At 39.6% G+C, this 14,824-nt stretch overlaps 1 protein-coding gene across 3 annotated transcripts; it reads left to right on the plus strand.

Annotated features, from left to right (window-relative positions):
• The first annotated feature begins 736 nt into the window (after window positions 1-736).
• Window positions 737-14,600, plus strand: COMMD6 (COMM domain containing 6). 3 transcript variants are annotated; one of them, XM_008981484.5, is made up of 4 exons: window positions 737-827; window positions 916-1,131; window positions 9,351-9,503; window positions 13,271-14,600. In XM_008981484.5, the coding sequence occupies exons 3-4, from the start codon at window positions 9,378-9,380 to the stop codon at window positions 13,319-13,321; spliced, it is 177 nt and encodes a 58-aa protein (XP_008979732.1). In that variant the 5' UTR covers window positions 737-827; window positions 916-1,131; window positions 9,351-9,377; the 3' UTR covers window positions 13,322-14,600. The 3 variants fall into 3 exon arrangements, with proteins under 3 accessions (XP_008979732.1, XP_078202484.1, XP_002742659.1); XM_078346358.1 differs by having other exon boundaries at window positions 916-1,092; XM_002742613.6 differs by having other exon boundaries at window positions 916-927.
• Window positions 14,601-14,824: the final 224 nt, after the last annotated feature.

The raw sequence follows: 14,824 nt of genomic DNA on the forward strand, positions 1-14,824 counted from the left end.
TACTATATATAAGCCGAGGTAAATTAAAGCGAATGTGTACAATGAGAACGGTTGGTCAATCTAGATGAAGGGTATATAGATGTTCATTGAATTATTTTTGCAATTTTTCAGAAAAAAAAAAAAAGTTTTTCAAAATAAAAAGTTGGCGGGAAAAAAAATCATTGTGGATACTTTGTGTAGGATGGATTTGAAGTCAATAGGAAAGAATGGGAAGCCCAGATGGGAAGGTATTGCCGCAGCCAGACTGAGGGCTGGGGTAAGAGAGGGACAGCAGGGATAATGGAAAGCATCCCCCGCCCACAGCTAGGCCAGCGAAGTAACTCCGAGTGACCTAAGTTCACCCTATAACTGTAGTTCCCACATGCCTCCCACGCAGGACAAACTCCCATGGACAGAGGGGCGTGGTCGCCCAGTGGCTTCCGAGTTTGGTTGGTATTAAGGACTGGCGCAGCGGGTTGCTGTGCCCCGCCCCGCTCCAGACTGGAAGAGCCCACGTGTCAGTGTTAGGGGGAGGAAGCGGGATCCTATTAATAGGTGCTTCTCTTCTCAAAGTATCTCCCAAGCCTTTGGCCTTTTCTATACAATCATTTAATTTTAGCTCAGTGTCTCCTTAAAACTAATGCTTAATTAGGAAATAATTGAATTACATAAAGTTGCTTTTTTTCCAGCTTCCCCCGCTACGCCCGCCGCGTGCGCCAGGCCGCGAGGGGCAGGACGTGGAAGCGGAAGCGCTGGCAGAGGAGGGCGTTCGCTCGAGTCCGCAGCGCTAGCCCTACACGCTGCCCATGGAGGCGACTAGCGAGCCGCTGCTGGATGCTAAGTCCGAGGTGAGTCCCAGCCTGGAAGGAGAGCGGGTAGCGAGGCTCTGGAACAAGAAAGATGTCTCCCTAAATTGTGTTTCTGCTTCCGTTTCAGGTCACCAACCAGGTGAGTGAGCGGCCGCCCCGCCCTGTCCTCCACCGGCCCGCCTCCTACGGCCGCGAGACCTTACCACCCTGAGCCTTCCCCGTGTCTCCCCCAGTCCTGTGTCGGCGAGGCGATGACCTTCAGTCCGCATCCCTGCATTGCTGCTTCTCCTTTGCACCTGAGCTGGTAGCCGTTGCCGTTGTTATGTATCTTCACTAGCCCAAAGTGCGGATCAGGGATTGCTGGGCTTTGATTAGGCGACGTTTATTCAAAGCTAGAAATAAGACATTTTAAAGTGTGATGGGTATAGAAGAAGTTATTAAAATTTTCAGATACAGCACCCCAAACATTTTCTTAGTCTCTAAAAACGTTATTTTTGAAGATGCAGTTTAGCATTTTAGCCTTTTAGAGTGTGGATTCATAATGCTAGGAATATGAATTTGACTATTAAAGTATACCTTAGTCCCATTTCTGTTTCAAGTGTTGCTGTGCTGTTTTAGCTAATAAACTATTTTTAGGCAAATAACTTATAGCACACTTCCCAGAGTAGGAGCACTGAAACTAGAGTATTTTTAGGCCAGGACTTACCCAAGTCCATACAAAGTATAAGAAAGGGATGAGGTAAGAAATAATTAGAATACAGGGGCTGAAAGAGGTGTCCATTGAGTGCTGTCATTTTTCTCTAACTGATCTTGCTTTCGAGGATTCCTGGGAGGGAGGGGAAGTCAAAGATATGTCATCCATTTACCTGACTTTGCTTAGTTATATGACTTACCGCATTTCGATTCAATCTTTCATAAGTCATTTTATCCATTTTCTTACTTTAAAGTTTTGTATGTAAGATATTCTGAAGGCCCAGCGTGGTGGCTCACACCTGTAATCTCAGCACTTTGGGAGGCCAAGACGTGCAGGTCGCATGAGGTCAGGAGTTTGAGACCAGCCTGGCCAACATGGTGAAACCCCGTCTCTACTAAAAATGCAAAAACTAGCTGGGCATGGTGGTGGGTACCTGTAATCCCAGCTACTCAGGAGACTGAGGTAGGAGGTTGCAGTGAGCTGAGACCAGGCCACTGCACTCCAGCCTGGGCGACAGAGCGAGACTCAGTCTCAAAAAAAAAAAAAAAAATACTCTGAAACAGAATCACACTAATTGTAGAGTTTTAAAAATTGAACTATTTTTGGCTTAAACACAAATTTATTATCTTATAGTTCTGGAGGTCAGAAGTCCTAAACTAAGCCTTACGGGGCCAAAATCAAGGTGTCTGCAGGGCTGTGTTCCTTCTGAGGCGGTAGAAGAGAATGTTTCCTCTTTGTCTTGTATCTGCTTCCATCCTCAAAGCACATCATTCCAGCCTCTGCTTCTATTGTCATGTTGCCTTCTCTGACTCCGACCCTTTGTCTTCCCTTTTATAAGGACCCTTGCAATTACATTGGGCCCACCTGGATAATCCAGGAAAATCTCCCCATCTCCAAATCCTTAATTTTGTCGCATCTACCAAGATTGTTTTGTCACTTAAGGTAACATATTCATAGATTTTGGGGATGAGGATGTGGACATATTTTGGGGGCCATTATTCAGCCTACTGCACATCTTCACTGCCATCATTCACAGGTTATATGATTGTTTACATAGGAAAAGCCAAGATCATTTATAAACAGATTATTAGAATTAATATGAGAGTTCAGCAGGGTGATTCTATTGTTTGTTGTTCTTTAGTTCAGACATAAAGAGTTGGAAAATATAATTTTAAAGATGTCATTTATAACATAAAGAAATTATAGGCGAGGCGTGGTGGCTCACAACTGTAATCTCAGGGCTTTGGGAGGATTACTTAAGGCCAGGAGTTTGAGACCAGCCTGGGCAACATATCAAAACTTTATCTCTATAAAAATTTTGAAAAAGTATTCAGGTTTCAAGGCACAGATCTGTAGTACTAGCTACTCAGGAGGCTGAGACGAAATCTCTTGAACCTAGGAGTTTGAGGCAGAAGTAAGCTGTGATGATGCCACTGCAGTCCAGCTTAGGTGACAAAGTGAGACCCTGTCTCTTAAAAAAAAAAAAAGAAGAAAAATTACAGAGCACCTTGCAGTAAATTTAACAAAAGATATTTAAAAGTTTTATGAAGAAAATTACAAAAAGCAGTAGACATTTACATTGCAATCCAGCATGTAAGGAGCTTGGAAGTTACCACCTTGTCCTAACAACAAGGAAAAACTGAACAAACTGAAAAAAATCAACAGCTCCTCTTGGATCTATCAGAGAAGCGAGATCACAGGGCAAATTGCTGTCCCCCAAATTGGTGAGACAGAATGTGAACACAGAGAATCACAACTGAGAGCAGAAACTCGGCAGAAACCAAGGCCTAAACTGTAATTTACAAATTGCTGTGGCACAACTCTCCCGCACAGCTGACATACAGTCACTTCAGCATACTGTTTTCTCTGGCTCCAAATTCACCTCCTCTTGCTGCCACCTGGGTCCAAGCCACTGTTCTCTTTTCTGGAATACTGCAGTAGCCTCCTAATAGGGTCTCCCAATTTTGTGTCTTAAACTTTGTACTTCATCTGGCAGTCTGGATGAGCCTTTTGTAATCTAAGTTAGGACAGATATCTCTGCTACTCAGAGCTTTTTTTTTGAGACGGACTTTCACTCTTGTTACCCAGGCTGGAGTGCAATGGCGCGATCTCGGCTCACTGCAACCTCCACCTCCTGGGTTCAGGCATTTCTCCTGCCTCAGCCTCCTGAGTAGCTGGGATTACAGGCACGCGCCACCATGCCCAGCTAATTTTTTGTATTTTTGGTAGAGACAGGGTTTCACCATGTTGACCAGGATGGTCTCGATCTCTTGACCTCGTGATCCACCCGCCTCGGCCTCCCAAAGTGCTGGGATTACAGGTGTGAGCCACCACGCCCGGCCTTTTTTTTTTTTTTTTTTTAATCATCTGGAGTCTTGCTCTGTCGTTCGGGCTGGAATGCAGTGGTGTGATCTGGGCTCACTGCATCCTCCTCCTACTGGGTTCAAGCAATTCTCCTGGCTCAGCCTCCAAAGTAGCTGGGACTACAGGCACGTGCCACTACACCCAGCTAATTTTTTGTATTTTTAGTAGATACCCTACACTGTTAGCCAGGATGATCTCAATCTCCTGACCTCGTGATCCACCCGACTTGGCCTCCCAAAGTGTTGGGTGAACCGCTGTGCCTGGCCATACTCAGAGCTTTTAAAGAGATTCTTGTCACACTGGAGAAGTCTTAGGTATTTACCTTGGCCTACAGGGCTCTTCGTAAATGGATTCCTCATCTGTTACCACTCTTCTAGCTCAAGCTCCTCCAGCCACCTGGGGCTCATGGTTTTGTAAACACACCAAACATGCTTCTCCTTCAGTCCAGAATGCTCTTTTCTCCAGATATCCTGTGGCTTTTTCTTCATTTTATTCGGTTCTCCTTCTGTTCAAAAGCCACATGAAAGAGATCTTCTCAGGCTCTATCCAAATAGCCTTTCTGGTCACCTTGTCACTTTACCCTGCATTTTGTCACACTTTTAATGATAATACTTACTACAATTTCATTATATTTTTGTTTACTGTCTGCCTTTCCCCACTAGAATTCTGAAGGTCAAGTACTCTGTTTGATTTTTCACATCCCTAATGCCCAGAACACAATATTGCCTAGTAAATACTTACTAATGAGGCCTCTCTTTCTTCCTCAGAACACATCGGAATTGCCAGTTTTATCTTTATAGACAGTTTTTTATAGTCGTGTTTTTTATTACTCATAACTTCAGCCTTCACATCAGTTCTTGATGTGACTTCAGCTAATTTGTTTGTTTACCTTTTTATATATTTACTTTCTGATTATTCTATGTATTCATTTTACTTCTGGATGTTTTTATAATTCCTTTTTTACTACTAGCTTTTTGTTTCTTTGTATGTTTTCCTTTTTTAATACTTCATTATACATTAATTTTGGGGCTACCATGTGCGTTGTTTCATTCTTAACATCCTCCATAGTGTTAAGTGCTCTCTGTTCTGATTTTTTCTTTTATGTTCTTTTATTTTTAAAACCTGTGCAGTTCTCTCCTACTTAAGGCCAAAATACATTTATCAGAAGGCTTGCTTTCAATTTGCATTTAAAGGTTAAGGTTAGAATTTTGGAAATTCACATCACATAAACCTAGTCCTAGCTTTATTTTACTTGTGAAGACTAACTGCACAGTGTCTTGATGGCAGCTCTCCCTGTTTCCTCGCCTGACAGTTTCATCGTTTTAATAGCAAAGTTTCCAGCATTGCACACCTTCATTGCTTTTCTGCTTGAAATCTTCCAGTTTTATTTCAGAGTCTGAGAATGAAATAGGCAGTGCTTCTTTAATCTACCACTTTAATGTGGATGGTAGAAGTGGAACTTCTTCCATCAAGCTGTACAGGCTAAATAATGTTAAGAATAAGGAATTGTTGGCCAAGTGTGGTGGTTCACACCTTTGGGAGGCCAAGGTGGGCAGATCATGAGGACAAGAGATTGAAACCATCCTGGCCAACATGGTGAAACCCCGTCTCTACTAAAAATACAAAAAAATTAGCCGGGCATGGTGGCACGCGCCTGTGGTCCAGCTACTCGGGAGGCTGAGGCGGAAGAAGTACTTGAACCCAGGAGGCCGAGGTTGCAGTGTGCCGAGATTGTGCCACTGTACTCCAGCCTGGTGACGGAGCGAGACTCGGTCTCAAAAAAAAAAAAAAAAAAAAAATAGAATAAGAAATTGCTTTCTTATTTCCTACTCAAACATTTAGGGGAGAGAGGCGCAGGCAGAAGGATCGCTTGAGCCCGGGAAGTCTAGGCTCAGTGAGTCATGTTCATGCCACGGCACTCCAGCCTGGGCGACACACTGAGATCCTGTCTGGAAAAATTTAAAAAAAAAAAAGGAAAAGAAATTCCTGGTTCAGTTTTCAGTTTTTGGATATCACTGTTGAACTGGAGTTAAAACTCTCTCTACTCATGAACTCTCCTGAATTCTGTTTTTGGATTTTTAGCCACTTTCTGAACATTCCTATTGAGATATCCCTAGTATCATCTCTTAATGATACTTTCGGACTTGATATCTCAACATTCTCCCAGTTATCCAAGCTCAAATTTTTATAATTTTCTATGAACAACTATAGTTGTACTCTATCAGCAATCAAGACCTAGTCAGGCATCCTTCATATAAGATCAGTTTAATCCTCGTTGTCACCAGCTTAGTTCAGGCACTTATATAACTTCAGACTTGAATTATTGTGTTCTGCCACCAGATGAAAATCTCTCTCTCTCTCTCTCTCTTTAGAGCTGGACTCTTGCTCTGCCCAGGCTGGAGTGCAGTGGCATGCTCACAGCTCACTGCAGCCTTGACCTCCTGGGCTCAGGTGGTCCTCCCACTTTTTCCTCCCAAGTAGCTGGAGTATAGGAGTGCCCTACCATGCCTGGCTTGTTTTAGTATTTTTTTTTTTGTAGAGACAGGGCTGTTGCCCAGGCTGGTCTGGAACCCTGGCAGTCAAATGATCCACCTCCCTTGGCCTCCCAAAGTGTTGGGATTACAGGTGTGAGCCACTGTGCCCAGCCTGAATATATATCCGTTAATCAATATTTTGATATCAGTTTCTCTAATTAGAAACTTTCAGTGTATCCCCAGTGCCTACAGGGAAATTTTAAGTGACTTAATGTGGTAAGTTTTCCATAATATGATAAAGGATATAAAAGTAACATGAAAACCTCAGAGAGCTCAGTTTGCAAAGAATTATTGACTTTTTGATCACTTTTGTGTACTTTATTTTCCATATTGTCTTACAAGAGCCATCTACTTTAAGAGAGATAACTGTTCCATCCCTAAACCAAATTTTGACTTTTTTAATCTATAATTGGTTCCACCTAATATTTATTAAGTATTCTTTGCTAGGTGTGCATTTATGGTATATATAAATAAAACACATTTTCCTCTCAATTCCAGTTCTGTGTATTCTTCAAAATAGAACTTAAATGTTATGCCTTCTGTAAAGCTTTTCCTTAGCCCCCTAGACTACAATAAATTCTACCTTTCAACCTGAAATGTGCTCACTTATGTTGCTCTCTCTCTCTCTGGACTATATATGCAAAAAAGGGCACAAAAATGAATTTAAAAGTGAAAACTCATGTAACCACAAGCAAAAGTCAGTAAATGGAGTGTTACCAGTCCCCCAGAGCCCACCACACGCTCCTCTTCAATCACTTCTCTCCACCCCAAAGGATAGTCAGATTCATCTCTTTATAGTTTTACCAGCTGTTTCTCAAGTTTCATTGAACAGAATCATAAATTCTGGACTTGTTTTAACATTTTTGGTTTTACGTGTAACTGAAGTTCATTTTATTGCTGTCTAGCATTTCATTTATCCATTTTATTTCTAATGAACCTTTGGGTTTCCAGTTTAGGGCTATTATGAATAAAGCTGCCAAAGACATTCTCGTGTATGTGTCCCGTGTACATATGCACAAGTTTTTCCAAGTTCTAACCCTAGTAAAATCTGGATCTCAGGATGCATAGCTACAGTTTTACTAGCTAAAGCAAGTTCCTTAATTGACTGGCCCAGTTTACACTTCCATCAACATCATGTGACACTTCCCATTGCCTCACATCCTTCCTTGTCAATACTTGGAATTTTCAGACTTAAATTTTTGCCATTTTGGTAGCTGTGTAGTGGTATCTAATTGTGACTTTAATTTCCTGTTTCTTAAGGTGAGCACATTTTCATGTGTTTATTAGACATTTGTAGTTATTTTGTGATTTGACTTTCTCTATTTTTATATGGAAAACTTTTCTTTAAAATGAATTTATTCAATCTTTTTACTTATAAAAGATGTTAACCTTTTGTCAGCACCAGCTTAGACTTAATGCTCTAGGAGATTCGTGCAAAGCAAGTCTGAGAGAGGAGGAATTTTTGGTCCCCTTTTATAAAAATGGGGGATTTACAAATGCCTTTCCCTATTCTATACCCCAAAAGTCCTAAAATAGAAGATGGGTTATATAACTTTCGTAGTTGACCGAGGCACACGTGGGAACCATTCCATTTCTTTTTCTCACCATAGTCCTCAAGCTCAAATATTACATTAGAGTAAATAGCGGTAAGGTGATTTGGATTTCATCAGTGTTTATGATGGATATGTGGTAGGACATGTGGTGGGTTTTACAAAAATCCTAACATTTACAAAAAGAAATATATTAGCAAGTGAAGTTTTTTGCCCAGTGAGCATTAGTTTGGTAGAAAAAGGCATCAGTCAGTGAGCAAGTACTTTTTGAGTGCCTGCTATGTACCAGGCTAAGCTTTGGAAACAAGACAGACAGTATTCTATCCCTGTGTTTTCTGGTTTTGTTTTTGTTTGGTGTTTTTTTTTTTGAGACGGTGTCTTGTTCTGTCCCAGGCTGGAGTGCAGTGACGCAATCTCAGCTCACTGCAACCTCCACCTCCTGGGTTCAAGCGATTCTTCTGCTTCAGCCTCCCAAGTAGCTGGGACCAGAGGCATGTGCTACCATGCCCGGCTAATTTTTGTATTTTTAGTAGAGATGGGGTTTCACCATTTTGGCCAGGATGGTCTCAATCTCCTGACCTCATGATCCGCCTGCCTCAACCTCCCAAAGTGCTGGGATTACAGGCCACCGCACCTGGCCCTTGTGTTTTATGTCGTAGAGTCATGTTTCTGAGGCAGTATTAACAGCTGCATATTTTATGCTAGGCATCATTTAACAGTCATCGACAGGAATTAGGTAAAAAGTATTGAGACAACCAGTGGTCACTCAGCATGGGATCTTTGGAGTCAGACTTTGATTTCAGTTCTGATTCCAAAAACGTGTGACCTTATGTACATTACCTAAGCTCTCTGAAGTCGGCTTTTGTTGTCCGAAAAGTGGAAACAATAACCTATAATGTTGTGTTGATTCATGGAGATATTTAACACATGTAAACTGCATAGCACATCACCCAGGGCATGTATCTGTCATGAACACTGATGAAATCCAAAACCACCTTATCACTACACGTGCTAATGTAAGGCTTGAGCATGGAACAGGAAAATGAACTAAAAGATACTCTAAAACATTTGGAGTCCCTGAAGCACAGGAGCAAAAGTTAAGCCTGTTAAAGAAAACCAGTACTGCCACATCTTCCTTCCACTTCCATTATACATTGGAGTGGAGATTTCTTTTTTCACTTTTTGCTTTTTTCCATTTTTTACTGTGATGGTGTTTTCTAACTGTGTTTGTATCCCTTATTACCGCTACAGTTTTCATTTGATTATTGTTCCTCTAGCAATATTAAAATGAAGATATTTTAGTTAAAAATGACCATCATTGAAACTAAAAGTTGAGTGTGAGAGTAGTAAAATTGAATAAATATCTGCGGTCCAGGTAAAGTTAACTGCTAATGTATTATTTTGTCCTGTCTTATGAAAGCTTGTAGATTTCCAGTGGAAACTGGGTATGGCTGTGAGCTCAGACACTTGCAGATCGCTTAAGTATCCTTATGTTGCAGTGATGCTAAAAGTGGCAGATCATTCAGGCCAAGTAAAGACCAAGTGCTTTGAAATGACGATTCCACAGTTTCAGGTTTGTGATTTAACTCATTCAGTTTTAGTTCATTTTTTCTATAATTGTCGCTTAAACAGATGTATAAAATCTTTCTATGGGAAAACTTTAAAAAAACTTTAAAAACTTTCTACGGGCTTTTATTTGTAAATTGATTTCTAAACTTTACCTTTACTAGTAGTATATGCAAGAGATGTGAATTTGTCTTTGGGAATTTGATAAATTATTTTCAATATATTGTGCTGAATTTGTGTACTGTGCCCTTTGATCGCTTGAACAATCTCAGTATATTTAGGAAATTTTTATCGTCAGTGGCAGGATATTTACTTTGCATTTAACTGTTTGATTCTTATTCCTTTGGGCTTCATATTCAAGAATGTTAAGCTAAATGAGTCTTTCAATAGTGTTGACCCTAAATTTCTGACTAATAATGTTTACAAAATGCAGGTCAGAGCAACTGTACTTGCTGGCTGACTTTATCAGCTAGGGGCGTAAGGAACTCAGTTGTTTAGAGTTATGTTACCATATTATCATTCTACCTCTTTTCTGTAACCAAGGGGAATAAAAGGAAAGGGAGTTGTCAATAAATCAGGTTTTCTTTTAAATGTACATCCTGGGAGATGTTTCGTCATTAATTTAACTGTCCTGTACAGTTTTGTTTGGTTTGCTCCTTTTGGTGAGTGAATAGGTAAGAATCTGTTCTTAGCATTTACACTAGTACTAACTTAGTGCTTACACTTAGTACTTAAACAGCAGTTAGTACTCTAAAAGTCGAAGAAATGCAACGATCATGAATGAAATGGAAATAAAAAGTGATTCTTTGTAAAACTAACTGAAAGTATATCGTTCCTAGGGTTCCTTTTAAAGAAAAGCTTTTCATATACCACTTTATGATATGTTTGATTTCTGCTTTTATAAACTACATTTTAAATAATTTCTTTCCCTTTGATTTCCTTTTTTTTTTTTTTTTTTTTTGAGACGGAGTTTCACTCTTGTTACTCAGGCTGGAGTGCAATGGCACGATCTCGGCTCACCACAACCTCTGCCTCCTGGGTTCAGGCAATTCTCTTGCCTCAGCCTCCCGAGTAGCTGGGATTACAGGCACTCACCACCGTGCCCACCTAATTTTTTGTATTTTTTGTATTTTTAGTAGAGACGGGGTTTCACCATGTTGACCAGGATGGTCTCGATCTCTCGACCTCGTGATCCACCCATCTCAGCCTCCCAAAGTGCTGGGATTACAGGCTTGAGCCACTGCGCCTGGCCTTTTTTTTTTTTGAGACACAGTTTCACTCTTGTTACCCAGGCTGGAGTACAATGGCATGATCTCTGCTCACTGCAACCTCCACCTCCTGGGTTTAAGCAATTCTCCTACCTCAGCCTCCCAAGTAGCTGGGATTACAGGCACCCACCACCATACTCAGTTAATTTTTATATTTTTAGTAGAGATGGGGTTTCACCATGTTGGCCAGGCTAGTCTCAAACTTCTGATCTCAGTTGATCCACCTGCCTCAGCCTCTCAAAGTGCTGGGATTACAGGTGTGAGCCACCATGCTCAGCCTGATTTTTTATTTTTTTCTTTAAAATAGCTATTACTGCTTTGAAACAAAAATAATCGTCACAAATTTAACATTACTGTTAGTGTCTTGGAAGGACAGAGACTTAGTGAAAAGGAAATAAATGTATATTGTGATATGGGAATAACATTCAACTAAATATGAGGACTCAGTCAATTTGAAAAGAGAATATACATTTTGGTCTTTTTTGTAATTCACAGGTACTGGCCCAGTTCTTGTTATTCTTTGCAGCTCTTTTAATTCCACTTATAACATTTTTTCCCATAGGAAAAAAAAATCACAAATGGATTAACTTTTATTCCCCAGCTTTATTGAGGTACAGTTGACAAATTAAAATTGTGTATTTTGAAGGCATCACAATGTGATGATTTGATATACATTGTGTAATGATTACCACAATCAGGCTAATTAACATATTCACTCCCACACATAGTTACCTTTTTTTTTTTTTTGGTGTGTATGTGTGTTTGGTGAGGGCATGTAAAATCTACTTTTTTAAAAGCAAACTTCAAGTAAACAATACAGTGTTATTAACTATTGTCACCATATTGAACATTAGATCTCAGACTTACTCATTTTATAACCAAAGGTTTGAAAAGGTTAGAGCAGCAAGTACAGTTGCCCTGACCTGCATTTTGTAAACATTATTAGGTTTAAAAACTTTTTACTAACATTTCCCCATTAACCCCAACCTCAGCTCCTGGCAACTTCCAGTCTCCTCTCTGCTTCTGTGAGTTTGACTTTTACAGATTCCCCCCATGAGATCACGCAGCATTTGCCTTTCTGTGTCTGGCTTATTTCACTTTGCATAATGTTGTCCAGGTTCATCCACGTTGCAAATGGCAGGATTTCCTTCTTTTTTTTGGCTATGTGATACTCCATTGTATGTATGTATACACATAAATAGTATATCCATACAATATATGCATACATTATAAACATATTAAATATAAATATACACAAAAAACATTTTCATTAGAGGCAATTCTTTTAAAGATAGTTTTTACATAGCTTAAAACTAATCACAGGATAGCCTGTTAATCACATTACATGACTGAGAGCTAAGAAACATTCTTTGAGCTTTAATTTATATCTTTTTGATAACTAAAATTTTGAACATCGATACATATATTTAAAGAAATAGGTACACTTTGTTTCATTCTGTGACAAATTTACATATAAATGAAAACAATACATATCCTCTTAAGTAGCAAAATAGAAAATTAAGACTAAATAAGAAGGAAAATGCAGGTGTGTAAATTATTAGATGGTATCTTGATTGCTAAGGTTAAGTTTCAGATTTGCCTCCTAGCTTCCTGGCAGGTACAAGAGAAGATAGGAGAACAATTTGCTTGATTCCTTTCTTACCTGAGATTTAGAAGCAGATGACCTCTATAGGAGAACCATTATGCCAGCGTAATTTTTAAATAACAGAGAAACAAACTTCTACTGTATAAGCCATTGTTAATGTTGGATATTTCTTCTAGTAAATGAACCCATAATCTTAAATGAGACAGTCCCTACCACACTGAAATGCAGTCTTTTACTAGATTTAGTGTTTTGAGGCCTGGAACCAACCTGTTATTTTTATTTTCAGTGTCTAGGACAGTGCTGGACATTTAATAAGTCTGGTGTGATTTATTTTTTGTTTTGTTTTGAGATGGAGTCTTGCTCTGTAGCCCAGGCCGGAGTGCAGTGGCACGATCTCGGCTCACTGCAACCTCCACCTCCCAGGTCCCGGTTAAAGCAATTCTCCTACCTCAGCCTCCCAAGTAGCTGGGATTACTAGCACGAGCAACCATGCCCAGCTAACTTTTGTATTTTTTGGTAGAGACAGGGTTTCACCATGTTGGCCAGTTTGGTCTTGAACTCCTGACCTGATGATCTTTCTGCCTCGCCCTCCCAAAGTGCTGGGATTACAGGCATGAACCACTGCGCCCAGCCTCTGGTGTGATCTTAAAAGGACATTCTCATGTGCCTTTTATTAAAAGTTTAGTCATGAGATAATTATCCAACTCTACAGTAGTATTTTTGCTTACAGTACCAAATTGCACCTGTTTATTTCTTATTGCAATCTTCAGTAATTGAGAATGTAACATTAAAATGCAAACAATATGTTACATAGTCTCTACATAGTCAGATATCATTAAAATAACTACTTAAGTATCTTCTAAAAGCAAAATTAATATTATTTTCCCCCTTTCTCTCCAGAATTTCTACAGACAGTTTAAGGAAATTGCTGCAGTTATTGAAACTGTGTGAAGACGGATTATTTGGTTGGTAAACTGCTATCATTTTAAAGGCATGGACTTCACTTTCTGCAACAAAACCGCATAAGAATGAAACATGTATTGAATGAAAAATGTACTTTTGCTTTTCCATTTTTTTAAATAATAAAAAAAGTCAAACAGGAATTGGGTAGTGGTAATCAATGCACAGCTTCGTGATTGTGCTTTATAAAAGTGACTGAACTAGACACTTTAAAGAGTGTACTTGGTGATAATGTGAACCATATAACCAGATAAACAGTTGAATCATTGCTGTTGGAGGCGGCACAAATTTATGTGTTAGAACAATAGTTTAAAAACTTGTACTGGATGGCACCCATTTTATAAACAATCATATGGAGTAATGTATATAAAAATATATATACAGAAAAGTAATATTTGATTAAGATAACTTTACAAGTTTAATTTTATAGCCATCACTTATTATAATGGCAATCATAAGAGTGAGCCTTCTTTTTTCAAACATTTGTAATCAGATTAAGATTGACCATTGCTCCTTTGCACAGTATTAGTCTCACATTTGCTTGTTTCTGTTATTAAAAGTTGTAGAAAGTTCAAATACAGACAGAGATACCACCCGGCAATCCCATGACTAGGTATATACCCAAAGGGTTATAAATCATTCTACTATAAAGACACATGCACATGTATGTTTATTGCAGCACTGTTCACAATAGCAAAGACTTGGAACCAACCCAAATGCCCATTAATGATCGACTAAATAAAGAAAATATGGCACATATGCACCATGGAATACTATGCAGCCATGAAAATGGGTGAGTTCATGTCTTTTGCAGGGATGTGGATGAAGGTAGAAACCATCATTCTCGGCAAACTAATACATCAACAGAAAACCAGACACTGCATGTTCTCCCTCATAAGTGAGAGTTGAACAATGAGAACACATGGACACAAGGAGGGGAACATTACACACCGGGGCCAGTCAGGGAGTGAGGGACTAGGGGAGGGATAGCATTAGGAGAAATGCCAAATGTAGATGACAGGTTGATGGGTGCAGCAAACCATCACGGCACATGTATATCTATGTGGCAAACCTGCACGTTCTGCACATGTATACCAGAATTTAAAGTACAATTAAAAGTTCAAATACATACACAGAGTTGGAAAGAAAGATGAGTTTTATTCTGAGTTCTGTAAGACTGAGTTAACCTGTTAGCACAAATTATTGCATTAGATGATCTCTGTTAAATTTACATACATAAACCTGTTATTAAACTCTTTTATACTATAAAGCCACCACATTGTAATCGCATTTGTTTAGAAGTAAGCAAGTAGGCCACTGGAATAGAATAGATGGCCTAGAAATAAATCAAGACATTCTAGTCCTCCATGTTGGAAGTTTAAACCCTCTTCACACCCTGTGTGCATTTCTGCAGGTCTGTGTGAATCCACTTTCCTTTTTGTTTCCTGTGAGGCAGAGGTTGCAGTGAACCAAGATCGTGCCCCTGCACTCCAG

The sequence above is a fragment of the Callithrix jacchus genome, chromosome 1 (assembly GCF_049354715.1).
Source record: "Callithrix jacchus isolate 240 chromosome 1, calJac240_pri, whole genome shotgun sequence".
NCBI classification, from domain to species: domain Eukaryota; kingdom Metazoa; phylum Chordata; class Mammalia; order Primates; family Cebidae; genus Callithrix; species Callithrix jacchus.